The sequence below is a fragment of the Scyliorhinus canicula genome, chromosome 6, assembly GCF_902713615.1.
Source record: "Scyliorhinus canicula chromosome 6, sScyCan1.1, whole genome shotgun sequence".
Classification (NCBI taxonomy): domain Eukaryota; kingdom Metazoa; phylum Chordata; class Chondrichthyes; order Carcharhiniformes; family Scyliorhinidae; genus Scyliorhinus; species Scyliorhinus canicula.
The window spans coordinates 185,450,387-185,467,618 of NC_052151.1; the positions used below are offsets into that span (position 1 = coordinate 185,450,387).

The 17,232-nt window shown below is 46.8% G+C and overlaps 1 protein-coding gene across 8 annotated transcripts in view; it reads right to left on the reverse strand.

Moving 5' to 3' along the window:
• Window positions 1-17,232, reverse strand: part of dst (dystonin) — a 665,214-nt gene that overhangs the window by 217,764 nt on the left and 430,218 nt on the right. For all 8 annotated transcript variants that reach the window (XM_038800631.1, XM_038800637.1, XM_038800634.1 and 5 more), the window contains 2 exons: window positions 10,080-10,246; window positions 6,568-6,724 (listed from right to left, as the gene is read on the reverse strand). In XM_038800631.1, the coding sequence (XP_038656559.1) occupies window positions 6,568-6,724; window positions 10,080-10,246 (324 nt within the window). The remainder of the gene's footprint in view (window positions 1-6,567; window positions 6,725-10,079; window positions 10,247-17,232) is intronic.

Genomic DNA, 17,232 nt, shown 5'->3' on the forward strand with positions numbered 1-17,232 from the left:
TGCGGTCAGCCTAAGGTGAAGGTGAATCTGCGAAGGAGACCCGAGGAGTTTGAGTGAAGGCAATCATCCAGCAGAGGGCAGCAGAGCAGAGCTACTGATCAGCTGTTCTGGGGAAATTTGCATACGTGCAGTGCGGTCAGCCTAAGTTGAAGGTGAATCTGCGAAGGAGACCCGAGGAGTTTGAGTGAAGGCAATCATCCAGCAGAGGGCAGCAGAGCAGAGCTACTGATCAGCTGTTCTGGGGAAATTTGCATACGTGCAGTGCGGTTAGCCTAAGTTGAAGGTGGTTTGTGGAGAGGCTGTTGGCAAGTGACAGTTAAACCCGAAACACTTCGTGAGTGTTTCCCACCCTACCTCCTCCTCTAACCAACCCCCCCACCCCACGGTGGTTGGGAAGCGGGAGCAGGGGCCTGTCGTGAAGGTGAGTGAGTGCCTTTAAATTTGCTTAACTTTCAGCAGGAGCAGGGTTTGAGGTAATATCAGGTAAGCTCTTCCTTTCTTTTTCTTTTTCTTGTTTTTTTTTAAATCTAGAGGTGATGTCAGGGAAGGCAGTACAATGCTCCTCCTGCAGAATGTTTGAGGTGAGGGACGCCGTCAGTGTCCCTGCTGATTTCATCTGTGGGAAGTGCACCCAACTCCAGCTCCTCAAAAACCGTGTTAGGGACCTGGAGCTTGAGCTGGATGAACTTCGGATCATTCGGGAGGCAGAGGGGGTCATAGATAGGAGCTTCAGGGGAGTAGTTACACCAAAGACTGGAGATAGATGGGTAACTGTAAGAGGGACTGGGAAGAAGCAGTCAGTGCAGGGACCTCCTGCGGTCGTTCCCCTGAGTAACAAGTATACCGTTTTGGATACTTGTGGGGGGGACGACTTACCAGGGGTAAGCCATGGGGTACGGGCCTCTGGCACGGAGTCTGTCCCTGTTGCTCAGAAGGGAAGGGGGGAAAGGAGTAGAACATTAGTAATTGGGGACTCAATAGTCAGGGGCACAGATAGGAGATTTTGTGGGAGCGAGAGAGACTCACGTTTGGTATGTTGCCTCCCAGGTGCAAAGGTACGTGATGTCTCGGATCGTGTTTTCCGGGTCCTTAAGGGGGAGGGGGAGCAGCCCCAAGTCGTAGTCCACATTGGCACTAACGACATAGGTAGGAAAGGGGACAAGGATGTCAGGCAGGCCTTTAGGGAGCTAGGATGGAAGCTCAGAGCGAGAACAAACAGAGTTGTTATCTCTGGGTTGTTGCCCGTGCCACGTGATAGTGAGATGAGGAATAGGGAGAGAGAGCAATTAAACACGTGGCTACAGGGATGGTGCAGGCGGGAGGGATTCAGATTTCTGGATAACTGGGGCTCTTTCTGGGGAAGGTGGGACCTCTATAGACAGGATGGTCTACATCTGAACCTGAGGGGCACCAATATCCTGGGGGGGAGATTTGTTAGTGCTCTTTGGGGGGGTTTAAACTAATTCAGCAGGGGCATGGGAACCTGGATTGTAGTTTTGGGGTACGGGAGATTGAGAGTATAGAGGTCAGGAGCACAGATTTGACTTTGCAGGAGGGTGCCAGTGTTCAGGTAGGTGGTTTGAAGTGTGTCTACTTCAATGCCAGGAGTATACGAAATAAGGTAGGGGAACTGGCAGCATGGGTTGGTACCTGGGACTTCGATGTTGTGGCCATTTCAGAGACATGGATAGAGCAGGGACAGGAATGGTTGTTGCAGGTTCCGGGGTTTAGGTGTTTTAGTAAGCTCAGAGAAGGGGGCAAAAGAGGGGGAGGTGTGGCGCTGCTAGTCAAGGACAGTATTACGGTGGAGGAAAGGATGCTAGATGGGGACTCTTCTTCTGAGGTAGTATGGGCTGAGGTTAGAAACAGGAAAGGAGAGGTCACCCTGTTGGGAGTTTTCTATAGGCCACCTAATAGTTCTAGGGATGTAGAGGAAAGGATGGCGAAGATGATTCTGGAAAAGAGCGAAAGTAACAGGGTAGTTGTTATGGGAGACTTTAACTTTCCAAATATTGACTGGAAAAGATATAGTTCGAGTACATTAGATGGGTCATTCTTTGTACAATGTGTGCAGGAGGGTTTCCTGACACAATATGTTGACAGGCCAACAAGAGGCGAGGCCACATTGGATTTGGTTTTGGGTAATGAACCAGGCCAGGTGTTAGATCTGGAGGTAGGTGAGCACTTTGGAAACAGTGACCACAATTCGGTGACCTTTACGTTAGTGATGGAAAGGGATAAGTATACCCCGCAGGGCAAGAGTTATAGCTGGGGGAAGGGCAATTATGATGCCATTAGACATGACTTAGGATGTGTTGGTTGGAGAAGTAGGCTGCAAAGGTTGGGCACACTGGATATGTGGAGCTTGTTCAAGGAACAGCTATTGCATGTTCTTGATAAGTACGTACCAGTCAGGCAGGGAGGAAGGGGTCAAGCGAGGGAACCGTGGTTTACCAAAGAAGTGGAATCTCTTGTTAAGAGGAAGAAGGAGGCCTATGTGAAGATGAGGCGTGAAGTTTCAGTTGGGGCGCTTGATAGTTACAAGGAAGCGAGGAAGGATCTAAAGAGAGAGCTGAGACGAGCAAGGAGGGGTCATGAGAAGTCTTTGGCAGGTAGGATCAAGGAAAACCCAAAAGCTTTCTATAGGTATGTCAGGAATAAAAGAATGACTAGGGTAAGAGTAGGGCCAGTCAAGGACAGTGGTGGGAAGTTGTGTGTGGAGGCTGAGGAGATAAGCGCGATACTAAATGAATACTTTTCGTCAGTATTCACTCAAGAAAAAGATAATATTGTGGAGGAGAATGCTGAGACCCAGGCTATTAGAATAGATGGCATTGAGGTGCGTAGGGAAGAAGTGTTGGCAATTCTGGACAAGGTGAAAATAGATAAGTCCCCGGGGCCGGATGGGATTTATCCTAGGATTCTCTGGGAAGCCAGGGAAGAGATTGCTGAGCCTTTGGCTTTGATTTTTAGGTCATCATTGGCTACAGGAATAGTGCCAGAGGACTGGAGGATAGCAAATGTGGTCCCTTTGTTCAAGAAGGGGAGTAGAGATAACCCCGGTAACTATAGGCCGGTGAGCCTCACGTCTGTGGTGGGTAAAGTCTTGGAGAGGATTATAAAAGATACGATTTATAATCATCTAGATAGGAATAATATGATTAGGGACAGTCAGCATGGGTTTGTGAAGGGTAGGTCATGCCTCACAAACCTTATCGATTTCTTTGAGAAGGTGACTGAACAGGTAGACGAGGGTAGAGCAGTTGATGTGGTGTATATGGATTTCAGTAAAGCGTTTGATAAGGTTCCCCACGGTCGGCTATTGCAGAAAATACGGAGGCTGGGGATTGAGGGTGATTTAGAGATGTGGATCAGAAATTGGCTAGTTGAAAGAAGACAGAGAGTGGTAGTTGATGGGAAATGTTCAGAATGGAGTTCAGTTACGAGTGGCGTACCACAAGGATCTGTTCTGGGGCCGTTGCTGTTTGTCATTTTTATAAATGACCTAGAGGAGGGCGCAGAAGGATGGGTGAGTAAATTTGCAGACGACACTAAAGTCGGTGGAGTTGTAGACAGTGCGGAAGGATGTTGCAGGTTACAGAGGGACATAGATAAGCTGCAGAGCTGGGCTGAGAGGTGGCAAATGGAGTTTAATGTGGAGAAGTGTGAGGTGATTCACTTTGGAAAGAATAACAGAAATGCGGAATATTTGGCTAATGGTAAAATTCTTGGTAGTGTAGATGAGCAGAGGGATCTCGGTGTCCATGTACATAGATCCCTGAAAGTTGCCACCCAGGTTGATAGGGTTGTGAAGAAGGCCTATGGTGTGTTGGCCTTTATTGGTAGAGGGATTGAGTTCCGGAGCCATGAGGTCATGTTGCAGTTGTACAAAACTCTAGTACGGCCGCATTTGGAGTATTGCGTACAGTTCTGGTCGCCTCATTATAGGAAGGACGTGGAAGCTTTGGAACGGGTGCAGAGGAGATTTACCAGGATGTTGCCTGGTATGGAGGGAAAATCTTATGAGGAAAGGCTGATGGACTTGAGGTTGTTTTCGTTAGAGAGAAGAAGGTTAAGAGGTGACTTAATAGAGGCATACAAAATGATCAGAGGGTTATATAGGGTGGACAGCGAGAGCCTTCTCCCGCGGATGGAGGTGGCTAGCACGAGGGGACATAGCCTTAAATTGAGGGGTAATAGATATAGGACAGAGGTCAGAGGTGGGTTTTTTACGCAAAGAGTGGTGAGGCCGTGGAATGCCCTACCTGCAACAGTAGTGAACACGCCAACATTGAGGGCATTTAAAAATTTATTGGATAAGCATATGGATGATAAGGGCATAGTGTAGGTTAGATGGCCTTTAGATTTTTTCCATGTCGGTGCAACATCGAGGGCCGAAGGGCCTGTACTGCGCTGTATCGTTCTATGTTCTATGTTATGTTCTAAATATCATTTTGGACACGATTCAATCAAAACATTAAGGGCAGGATTCTCCAGCCGCGCCCACCCGCCGACCGGATATTCCCGCCCGAGGTCAATGGACAGTTACATAGTCCAGGTCCTGCCCGTGGCGATCTTGCAGAGGGTGGGGGTCAAAGAATCCATCCCTTAATGTCATTTTGCGAGAGTTTGGCGAGGTGTTTCCTGCTGGTTTTTTGGGTGAGATCCAGACCAGTATTCACCCACAGTTAGGAAGTTTTGGGGCCTTAGGAAGTTTCTAGCCCACACATAAAAATGTTTTCAGCAGTGGGGAGCAGAACTCGCCAGCGAGACCAGCTGATCAGCGCGCCGACCTCTTGAGCTTCAGAGTCTCCCACATCCCCACGCACGGACAATGCCACCACCCATAGACAGGAGCACTACCCCCCTCTCCCTCCCAAAGTGAGGACATCCCACTATGGGGTCACTGAGGCCCCCTATTTTCAGGCCCCCTCACCCTCTATTTCATTCTCCCCCCTTCCAAAACTCCCACCCATCACCCAATCCTTGTGAGGACTCTTCATGTCCCCCCCCCCTCACCCTCCATGCCACTCTTCGTACCCCCACCCCTTTCATGGAACTGGTCCCCCTCAAGCCCCGACCCTTGGCAGTGCCAAGGTACCATCCTGCCCAATGCTTGACCACAGAGGTGCTCCAAGGCCCAGTGTGGACCAGAACTAAACTGCGCCCTAGCGAGGTCTCCCAGGCACGGCCGGTGTACCCTAGGCCCCAGAATAATCCGGTGAATGCATATTTAAATGAGTCTAATGGTCATTTAAATATGGATATCTGGATCTCGCCCAGCAAGAGCGAGATCCAGATCGTGACATGTTCGGAGACTTCGTTTGGAGCATCTCAAATCCCGCGAGAGACCAGGCCTTGTGCCGACACCAAGCTGGGCACGATGAGGCCGTCGAATCATGCCCGTTGTGTGGTTCAGTGTGAAATTTTGTTTGACACTGCTCCTGTGAAGTGCCTTTACTGTATTAAAAGATGCTAAATTAATGCAAACTGCTGCTATAGGTACCAAATCACATATTATGCAGTGAGAAGCCAAAGCATTGAGCTTGCCCTTTCCAAGGAATTCCACACCACTTCAATCCAGAACATCAAGTGGAGCCAAGTCCAGAGCTGTCCTGCAGCCATGTAACCTAGGACAGAGCCATTCACCTACTCACACTGATACAAAGGTTTCCTTGGGCACAGAATCATTAAATAACTGAGCATTCAAGCCACTCGACAGCAATATTATAAAGAACCTGGGGCAAAAGCTGGGTTTAGAGAAGTTTGGTTAATTTACTGATAAAATTATTCATCCTTTTTTAAAAAATAATTTTTATTGAAAAATTTTGATTTTATACAACATTGACGCACCTTAGTAAAATACCGAAAATAACAATAATATTAACAATCATATACATTCGCCCCATCCCCATGAACAACCCAGCATTTTAACAACAACGCAAATTAACACACTATAAAGTTACAGAATAAACACTACAATAATGCACCACCTCCCCCCCGCCCCCCCCCCCCCCCCCCCCCCCCAACCCCGGGTTGCTGCTGCTATTGACCAAGTTACCTATCTCTGAGCCAGGACGTCCAGAAAAGGCTGCCATCATTTATAGAACCCTTGTATTGATCCTCTCAGGGCAAATTTGACCTTTTCCAATTTTATAAATCCCGCCATGTCACTGATCCAGGTCTCCACGCTTGGGGGCCTTGCATCCTTCCATTGTAACAGAATCCTTCGACGGGCTACTAGGGACGCAAAGGCCAGGACACCGGCCTCTTTCGCCTCCTGCACTCCCGGCTCTACCGCAACTCCAAAAATCGCGAGTCCCCACCCTGGTTTGACCCTGGATCCAACCACCCTCGACACCGTCCCCGCCACCCCCTTCCAGAATTCTTCCAGTGCTGGGCATGCCCAGAACATATGGGCGTGGTTCGCTGGACTCCCCGAACATCTGGTGCACCTGTCCTCACCCCCAAAGAACCTACTCATCCTAATCCCGGACATGTGGGCCCAAAATTATTCATCCTTAAAGGAAAAATGCACAAAGTATTTAACAGCTGAGGATTTCTCACCTGGACTTTGGATAAATGTCCCTGAAGAGTTTCCGTAGTTAGACTTGGCTCTATGATTGGAATCCTTGAGTTCATCCCCTCCACCCACTTTTTGAACACCATCAACAAGGCTTTAAATTGATCTGACTGATGTTGGCAACAGGATAATTTCTCTTCTCTGCAAGTCAAAAATAAAAGGAAAATGAGCGAAGGGGAATAGAAAGTTGACCATGTCACCTACATTTACCCTTTTTGATTGGAGAGTTGAGATGCCAGATAACCAGGAACCAAATAGATCCTTGACCTTTGACCTCTATGTGTAACATCATTTCTGATTGGTTCTAAACCAACAACATTGTATTAAAACACCTCAATGCAGTCTCACCAATGCCCTGTACAGTTGTAACACGACTTTCCCCGTTTGTTACTCCAGTCCCATTGCAATAAGGCCAACATTTTATTTGCCTTCCTAACTGTTTGCTGTACTTGCATACAAACGCAGGGGTGGTTTAGCACAGTGGGCTAAACAGCTGACTTGTAATGTAGAACAATGCCAGCAGCGCGGGTTCAATTCCCGTACTGGGCCTTTTCACAGTAACTTCATTGAAGCTTACTTGTGACAATAAGCGATTATATTATTATTATATTGTGATTTATGCACCAGGACACCCAGATCCCTCTGCAGCCCATCTTGTCCAGAGGATTTGTCAGCTTTCCGTTCTAATAGTTTTCACATTACTTTTCCTCAAGTGATAGTTTGAAGTTTCTCTCTCCCCTTTGCCTCTTGATTTTCCACTATTTTTGGGGTGCTTTTAGTGTCCTCTACTTTGAAGATAGATACAAAATACTTGCTCAAAATGTGTCATTTCCTTTTCTTCCATTACCAATTTCCTAGTCTCACCCTCTGAGAGACTAACACTCATTTTAGCTTCTCTTTATTTTTGTATGCTTATACCTGTAGAAGTGCTAATATTTTAAAAATATTCCTTGCTAGTTTTCTTTCATCCTCCAATCGCTCCCTCTATATTTTATGTTAGTCATCCTTTGTTGGTTTTTAAAACTTTCCCAATTTTCAGGCCTAACACTTACCTTCGCAGTATTTCACATCTTTTTTTTTCAATTTGATACTATCCTTAACTTCATTTGTTAGTCACAGATTCTGCAACCTTCTAGTAAAGTCTTTCTTCCTCAATGGAATATATCTTTGCAGAGGATTATGAAAGATCTAAAATGTTTGCCGCTGCTTCTATACCATCTTCCCTTTTCCCAGTCCACTTTAGCTGACTGTCTTCATAAACTTAAATAAAGGCAATTACAAGAGTAAGATAATAGTTATGGACTAGTGATGAGAGGAGGATCGTTACTTGGTCTTGCGTATGACACAGAGCAGGAAGATTCCTCTGTAGCTACCGTAATTGTGACTAAAAGTGTTAACCTCTATGTCATGTTCCAAGACATTGTGAAAGCTTAAATATTAAGCTAAAAGCTTAAATAACATTTGTGAAGTCCAAGATTGCAGGAAGGCACTTTTCCTTAACCCACCAGAAAGAATCTCAGCAGTGATGTCCATTACCACTTCATGATGTGGTTTCTGATTCATTGAAATCGGAATGTGGTAGTCATATAGCTTCCCATTAATTAGTCATACTGAACCTTGATGGGGGGAAAAAATGAGGTAACCGTTTCTTAATGTTTCTCATTTAGTTATGGTGGATGTGAGTTGATCAAAAACCACCAAATTAGGAGACGGAGACTGGTAATTGTTGGTGAGGCCTGAAAGACTTCAAACTGCTCCAATCCATCAGTTAAATGAAGGTTTGGTGGACTTGACTTGTCAGTAAAAAGAAGTGTACGTCCACACTTTCTTCAGACTCTGACTGGTTATGCTGGCTTCCATATCTTTCATTCCTGTTTGCACATTCTGCCACCTGCTAATGTGGTTCTCAGGAAACTTTAGAACAAGTTGGCATCGGCAAGGTTGATGTGGTAATCCAACAGAATTTCTCTACGTGTCGGACTGAGGAAATTCTGAACTAATGTATAAAATATACAGCAGAGCAGAAATATTCATTTAAGGAAGAAATCTTGCACATAATATATAGAATGAGTTGATAAGAATTGGGTGGTGGAATCAAAGTTTTTTTAAAAAAGCAGAACGGATAAAGACAAATTAGGGGGGTAGAGAGTGCGAGGAAGAGTGTGGAAGTTAGAGTGCAAGAAAAATGTGAAAAGTGAAAGTAAACAAGAGAGGAAGTGAGACATGAAGGGTGAAAAGAACAAGAGAATGAGAAGAGAGGAAGAACAAGTAAAAGAAAGTGACAGAGACACACACCCCCAGCAGGGTCGGAGAATCGCCCAGGGCCGCCGGAAATCCCGCCCCGGCCGTGGCAGAAATTCTCCGCCACCCGGGAATTGGCGGGGGCGGGATTTTCGGCGACCCCGGGCGATTCTCCGACCCTGCTGGAGGTCGGAGAATTTCGCCCCTTATGTGTTCTGAAATTCTCCGCCACCCGGGAATTGGTGGGGGCGGGAATCACGCCCCGCCAATCGGCATGACGTCCGCGCCGATCAGCGAGGTCCCTGCGGCGATTCTCCGGCCCGCAATGCGCCGAAGTCCCGCTGCTGGGAGGCTTCTCCCGCCGCCGACGTTTGAACCACCTCTGGTGGCGGCGGGATCAGCGGCGTGAGCGGGCCCCCGGGGTCCTGGGGGGGGGGGGCACGGGGCGATCGGACCCCGGTGGCCAGGCCCGCGATCGGTGTCTACCGATCGGAGGGCGGGCCAGTGCCGTGGGGGCACTCTTTCTCTTCCGCCGCCGCCACGGCCTCCTCCATGGCGGAGGCAGAAGAGAATCCCCCAGCTGCCGCTGACATCACCACCAGCACATGCGCGAACTGGCGCCGGGCCTGAAATGCCGCTGGTGCCGGTTTTGGCGCCAGTCGGCGTGGTGCCAACCGCTCCGGCGCGGGCCTAGCCCCCAAAGGTGCAGAGAATCCCACACCTTTGGGGAGGCCTGATGCCGGAGTGGTTGGCGCCACTCCCCTACGCCGGGACCCCCCGCCCTGCCAGTTAGGGGAGAATGCTGCCCAAGAAGTGGGAATGAGTATCATGTGATAATGTTAGGATTGGGGGAGGGAAGAGAGAGAGGGGGAATTCAAGCACATACTGAGTGCATAGTTTGGGGATGTGGGGGGGGGGGGGGGGGGAACAAAGAAGGGAGAAATATCCAAATGTAACCTAGATCCAAGATTGCTCCAGCTTGTTGAGAGCTTTAGCCTTTTCCATTGTTTAGTTTAGAAAGACTGGTTATGAATACTGATAAACATTGGGAGATTCCATTCAGAACCTGCCAAGTAATGACTATAGATTTTGGCAGTTCTCCCCTTTAATCAGATATACCCAATAGAATACATTTGTGAAAATAAAATACTGGCATAATTTGCTGACTCATTGTCCAAGAAAAAGAACAAACAATGCAGTACTGTAGCGATGAAGAAAAATATTCAATTACAAGGATTAAGTGTTAGCCACTCACTTTTTCTTGACAGCCTCTTCCAGTTCTTGAAAATTCTTTGACAGAGTATTGACTTTGTTGAGGATCTGTGTCCGTTCTTTAGCTGTAGCGCAAACCCCCAGCTCCTCAGCCAACTGGTTTAATGTTTTCAGATCTTTACTCTGGTCCAATAGCTCAGTATTAATTTCCTGCAGCAAAAAGGGCCATGATTCTAATTAATACCGGCAGCGATACATGGATCAGATTAAACAGAACAGCTCAACTAAATCACAAAACTCCCCAATTTACCAGCAGATGCGTTGGGGTTGACCTGATTCACCGGCTAGAAATTGGTGGGTCATAAAGCCAAAAGATTACATAAAGAACAATTTTCTCTTTAAAAATATAGAGAGGACATCCACACTTGGCAACTGCTTCACTTAATTATTGCCCACTTGCAATCAGAATCTCGACATTAAGGTAACTGCACCACCAAGATCTAGACATAGACATAAAATTTACAGTGCAGAAGGAGGCCATTCAGCCCATCGAGTTTGCAACTGCCCTTGGAAAGAGTATCCTACTTAAGCCCACACCTCCACCAAATCCCCATAACCCAGCAACTCCACCCAATTCCTTCAGACACTAAGGGCAATTTAGCATGGCCAATTCACCTAACCTGCACATCTTTGGACTGTGGGAGGAAACCGGAGCACCCGGAGGAAACCCACGTAGACATGAGGAGACCATGCAGACTCCATATAGACAGTGAGCCAAGCCGAGAATCGAACCTGGGAACCTGAAATGGTTGGCATAATGAATACGATTTAAGCAGTGCCTTTGTAATTAGCTTCTATGGTACTGGAAAGTGGTTAGGACTTGTCAGATAGAAGGAGCAGCCTGGTACAAGTGTGGGCAGTGTAAGTGATGTGGGACTATTATTGATAAGAATATTTTGGAAAAGGTTGATGAACGACATTTTGTGTAGTTCCTTTGGTGTAGAAAAGTGAATCAAAGTGGTTTGCAGAGATATAATCAAATAAACCGAATACTGAGCTAAAGCATGATACATTAGAAGGGTTGGTCTAGAAGGAGGGGAGGCTGGTGGAAGAAGGAGAGAGAGACAGAGAGAGAGACAGAGAGGGGGAGTGAGATAGAGAGAGAGAGAGAGAGTGCAAGAGAGTCAGAGTGAAAAAGAGTGAGTGAGAAAGTTGGATTCGCTATGGTAGGGAACTCTATAGTGTGGGGCCTGTGTGGCTTAATAGCCAGGCATCCGAGCTGTTCACAAAGAACAAGAGGAGGCAATAAAGGGCATAATCAGAGGTATAGAGAGTTTAGAGAGCTTTGTGGGACTGGAAGAAGTATTAAAGATAGGGTAGCATAAATTCCTGACAGGGTTTAGATTTGAGGAGAATTTTAAAGATGGAAGCAAATGAAAGTCAGGGATAAATTGGCGGCTGGGCCAGATAGGTGGAACAAAGAGTTCTCTGGAGTTCTCTAAAGCTTATGGAGGGAGGGGGTGAGGATGGGAGGCAATGAGAGTTAATTGATATGGGTAAACATAGCCGTAACAAAAGCAGAGATTAGAGTTTTAGTATATTGCTGCGGACTGGAGTCGCATGTCGGCTAGACCAGGTAGAATGGCTGATTTCCTTCACTTGGACTCAGATTATGGCAAATGCTGACAATAGGGTACAAGACAGTAAATGCTTTGCTCGTGGAGATGAGTGTTGTTAAGCAAGTTGGTCTGTATTTTGGCAAATGGAGAAACAAGACCTAGGCAGTTGGGAGTTTAAAGTTAATTTGTTACTAACTTAGGTTCCCAGAGGTGGATGCAGAAAGAAATGGGGTTAAGAAGAGAGTTGTGGGTAATAGAGTGAAATGGTCAGAATAGCAGTCATTACCTGTGTGAAACCTGGCTACATACTGATCTAGTTCATCAGATGTTCCACAGGTCACTACAATTACATGAAAATGTGGTTCATTAAAGCTGAGAAATATAGACACACAAGTAGGTATTTAATGGAAGCAAAGAGGGGCTTGCCTGCGACTAGAGAGCCGGCGAGATAATGATGCATCCCTCTTTTGAGGAAGGCCAACCGAATTACGCACCTAACTGGGTAGTAGTGGGCCGTCCCCGGGGACAAGGACTACAGGAGTGGAAGTGCCATCCGAAGAGAGCTGCCAGCCAATCAGACTCCTTAAGGAAATGGTAAGTTTGGAACATGGGCTCAAATCCCACAATGGCAGAAGGTGAAATTTAAATTCAATTCAATAAATCTGGAATACAAAAATTGATCTTCATAATAGTGACCATGACAACCATCATCGGTTGTCGTACAAATCCATCTGGTTCACTATAATGTCCTTTAGGGAAGGAAATCTGCCATCCTTATCCAGTCTGGCCTACACGTGACTTCAGGCCCACAGCAATGGGGTTGACTCTTCCTACTCTCTGAAATAGCTGAGCAAGCCACTCAGTTCAAGGACAATTAGGCTTTGCCAGTGACGGCAACATCCCATGAAAGAATAAATTTGCAAAAACGTGGGTTCTAATGGACACAGAAATGTCAGTTTATAACCTTTGCTGCCTAATGACATCTTTTCTTTCTACAGCCCCTCCCCAAACTCACTGAGCTGCTGAGCAACTCAGAATCTCGCTGGGAAATGGACCTTTATCCCGACAGGAGCTATGTTTCCTGCTGTATTTCCAATGCCGGATAGAAAGGCCAGATTTGAGGCCATTTTGCAGCAAGTTAAAAATATTGTTGGGGACCTCTGGACAAACTCAGCGACTTGAAGGTTTAGCCATTCTGAATATTCCTATTCTTGGATATTACTCTGCACTAAACCTCTAACGGACATTGTTCACATGATTCACTGCTCCATAATGAACTGGAAAAAAAGTTAAACGCTAATCCATTTTAAATCACTGGTTTGGCCTCAGTCGAACTATGCTGCCCACTTCTGGGAAGGATGCCAAGGCCTTGGAGAGGAGATTTACTAGAAAGGTACCAGGGACGAGGGACTTGGGTTAGGAACATTATGGGATTGTCCCCCTTAAAGCAGAGTATTTGGGACGGTGGTGGGGTGGGGCGGGGGGAGTAAATAAGGAGAAACTGTACTCAGCAGCAGAAGGGTCAGTAAACAAAGGATACAGGTTTAGGAAAATAGGGAAAAGAGCCAGAGATGAGACTTTTAAAACTTTTTTAAAAAATTATGTACGTTATGAACATCTGGAGTGCACTGATTTAAATGATTTTATAGGATATACAACACGGAAAGAGGCCATTTGACACAAGCAGTCCACTCCAGTGTCCATGCTCCATTTAAGCTTCCTTCCACCTTTCCACAACTAACCCTAGAATCCCTTCTCTCTCAGATGCTTATCCAGCTTCCCTTATAATTCATCTCCTGTATTCACGTCAGCCGCTCTTTGTGCTCCTGTTTTCTCACCACTCCAGTACAGAAGTTTCTGCGGAATTTCCTTTTTTTAAATTTCCATGGTGACTATCTCATATTGATGGCTTCCAGCCTCACTCTTCCGCATGAATGGAAACATTCTCTCGATGGCTAATTTATAAAAAACGACCATGGCTTTAGAACCCTCTATTAGATCGCCCCTCAGCTTTCTCTTTTCAAGAGAAAAAAGATGGACAGTTCATCCTTTTCTGACAGGTGACTCTTGGGTTGAATATTATGGGGGGGAGGTTAGGTATGTGTGTGTGTGTGTGTGGCATGATAACTCAACACCCCCCTGCCCGCCACCGCCCCCCCCCCCCCACAATGTGCCCCTCCATATGGAGTATTCCCCCTACCCCAAACCCACAATTTGGTGTCACCCACAAATTTAGAAATTGTGTTTTTGATTCCAAGTTCAAAATGATTAAACATTGTGGGCAGCTGTCCCAGCAGTGATGCTTGTAGAACGCCCCCTTCTGCCACTCTGAATGGACGCCCTTTGGCCAGAATTTTCTGGCCCACCAGCAGTGCATCCCCACCCATGGGTTTCCCGGCGGTGTAGGGCGTCTTCAATAGGAAATCCCGCCAACAGGGAACGGTGTGCCGCCGAGAAACACAGGGCCTGGAGACCGGAGAATCCAGCCCTTTATTCCCGATCTCTGCTGTCTACCTTCTAATCTGCTGCCTAGTATTCTGCTACTTGCCCCCCTGACTCCACATCCTCTGCCCTAATTCATTGGTCTATCATGGAACACCTTATCGAAGGCCTTCTGAAAATCTAGGCAAATTCCATTAACCTCGTCTGCTCTCCGTGTTACCTGTTAATAAATTCAATAAGGTTAGCCAACCAAGATCTTTTGAAATCCATTGTGATATTTTTAATTTCTATAGATGTACAGGTTAGGTGGATTGCCCATGCTAAATTGCCCCCTAAGTGTCCAAAATGTTAGGTGGTGTTACTGGGTTATGGGGATAGGGTGGAGGCGTGGCCTTAAGTCGGGTGCTCTTTCCAAGGGCCGGTGCAGACTCGATGGAACGAATGGCCTCATCTGCACTGTAAATTCTATGATTCTCTATGCTCTTTAATTCTCTATTTGGTAGGGATTCTATTAGTTTTTTCAGTGTTAGGCTGACTGGCCTATAATTCGCTGAAGATGTTCCAACTTCCTTCTTAAATGTAGGCATGCGGGTGGAGGAAGCCTATTAAATGGGAACTTTTAAAAGGGAATTGGATAAATGATTGAAAGAGAATGATTTGTCGGGCGATGGAAGAAGAGCGGGGAGTGGAACTAATCAAATAGTTCTTTCAAACACGCCAGCTCAGGCACCAAGTGTTTCTGTGCTGCAAGATTCTATAAATGAGCAAAGCCATTCCATAGTCACCGAGAGGAGAAGCTTGATTGTAGTTAGTCCAAGCCTTTAAGCCAAGACTTGGTATGAACTTGGCCAAGCAATATCAACAAAGTAACAATACTGTTGAGATCATTTTATTATTTTTCACTTGTCAGATCAATGCATTTCCAATTGAGTGATGGGTGCGAAACAGAAAGAGATGGCACGAGGCCACCAGAGCGGGTCAAGAAAAGGACATCAACTGTGGTGCTGTGAGGCATTAAAAAGGACAGGCACTGTGCAGCATGTGGGTAAACCAATCGAGAAAAACACATTTCAGTGATTTCTTTTACGAGGGAAGGCTTGCCAACCCGTTAGTACTATCCTGGAATTAAAGATTCATTTCCTGGGCGTGCTGAGAGCAAACTCAGGAGTAAAGTATAAGAAGCAGTAAAGATATTTTTCAGTTTTTCTGGAAGACATTTATTTGTTGGAGTTGGCTGGGTGCGGTGGGGTGGGGGAGGGGGGGGGGGGGGTAGAAACAAAGAGGGCTGTTTGACAGGGTGGTTTAATGGAAATCCAGAGATAGTGCTGAAACCTTCAGGAACACATTCAACCTGAGTTGACAACCCTACACTTGGGGTTGGGTAGAAGGGAAGAAGATCAATAAGTCAGTTAGTTGCTGGAGCTATCACTGAGGATGGACAAGGAATTCAAGGATGGAACAAAAAAGGCGGAAGGCAGGACATATTACTGGGGAAGGTATTGTGGACAACAGGGGGTGCGCGGGGGGGGGGGGGGGGGGGGGGGGGGGTGTGCGCAGAGAGGAAAGGTTGATGCCAAACAAATGTTCACGTTGCTTGGACATTTGACACAGAATGATCCAATTTGTAAACCGATGAGTGACAAGAAAGACCTCACTTCATTTACCGAGAGAATTTACACTCCATTTGTAGACCAGCTTAAAGATCAGGAACAAACCAAACCAATTAGCATTAACCATTCTTCGGGTTTCATTTTTAATTCCCCAGTCCTTTCTGCTGATTTTTTTTGCCATGAACAGCAAGTTGTACTGACTTGAAGGGATTTCCGAGGTTGCCTGTGGAATTTTAATTCATCATCAGAGATGGCGTTATATAGGGCAGCACGGTGGAGCAGTGGTTAGCACTGCGGCCTCACGGCGCTGAGGTTCCAGGTTCTATCCCGACTCTGGGTCACTGTCCGTGTGGAGTTTGCACATTCTCCCCGTGTTTGCGTGGGTTTTGCCCCCACAACCCGAAAGATGTGCAGGTTAGGTGGATTGGCCATGCTAAATTGCCCCTTAATTGGAAAAAAAAATGAATTGGGTACTCTAAATTTTTTGAAAACGAGACGGCGTTATAAACTCAATGAGTCGGCAACACCTTTTTATATTGACCCAACTCTCCTGCAATATCAGGTTTAGAAGCCTTTTCAAGACATTTTAACTAGAACAAAAAATATTCCCGCCCGCACCCCGCCCCCCACTCCAAAATGGAGAAATCTATTTTTCAATCCTTAATACAGGTCCTTTTTTATTGGAAAATAATTTTTATTACATTTTTGACATTTCATACAAAATAATATATATAAGATGATCGGAGTCAGTTAGGGAGACGAGCTTGGGAGCATTGATAATGGCGCCACTTCCGATGTCGCAACAAAATATTCCACAAATTCAGTGGTGGCAGTCAGGCTGAAGCAGCTCCATCAACATTTCAAATTGGGAGCAGTTTTGCACCCGAAATTCCTGTTAAAAAGTTGAACTAATTCAATGCCCTGCAGGGATCCGGAGTAATTCTCGCAGCTTTAGCTGGGGATATGGCCCCCCGCACTTCGCCGGGTATGCGTACGGCGGCAACCTCCAGCGGCCGCGCCGAGCTCCATGGCCGGCTCGGACCGTGGAGCCACACTGAGGAAAGAAACCCTGACGATTGGCCGCATGCCCAAGCCTGAAACCGCGCAGATTGAATCCCCCCCCCCCCCCCCCCCAACATCCGATCCCCCAGCCGACAGCCAGAGCGGCACCCCGACCGGCAATGAGTGGTTAGTTCCACGCCATCGGGAACTCGGCCGGTCAGGACCGGAGGATTGCTGAGCAGCCCTCTGCCATTCGCACCCCCGTCACGCCGATTTTCGGGGCCTGGAGAATCGCCGCACCGGCCATGATTTCGGCACGGGGCTGCGGAGAATCCAGCCTATGGGCTTTCGAACGCAGATTTAAGTACCTTCAGGTGAGGAGCTGGGTTAAGCAGTTTTATGCGGCGTTCCCAGTGGTTCAGCCGTCCACCTTGTTGGTGCTGATTTTATCATTCATAGAACATTCAGTGTAGAAGGAGGCCATTCGGCCCATCGAGTCTGCACCGACCCACTTCAGCCCTCA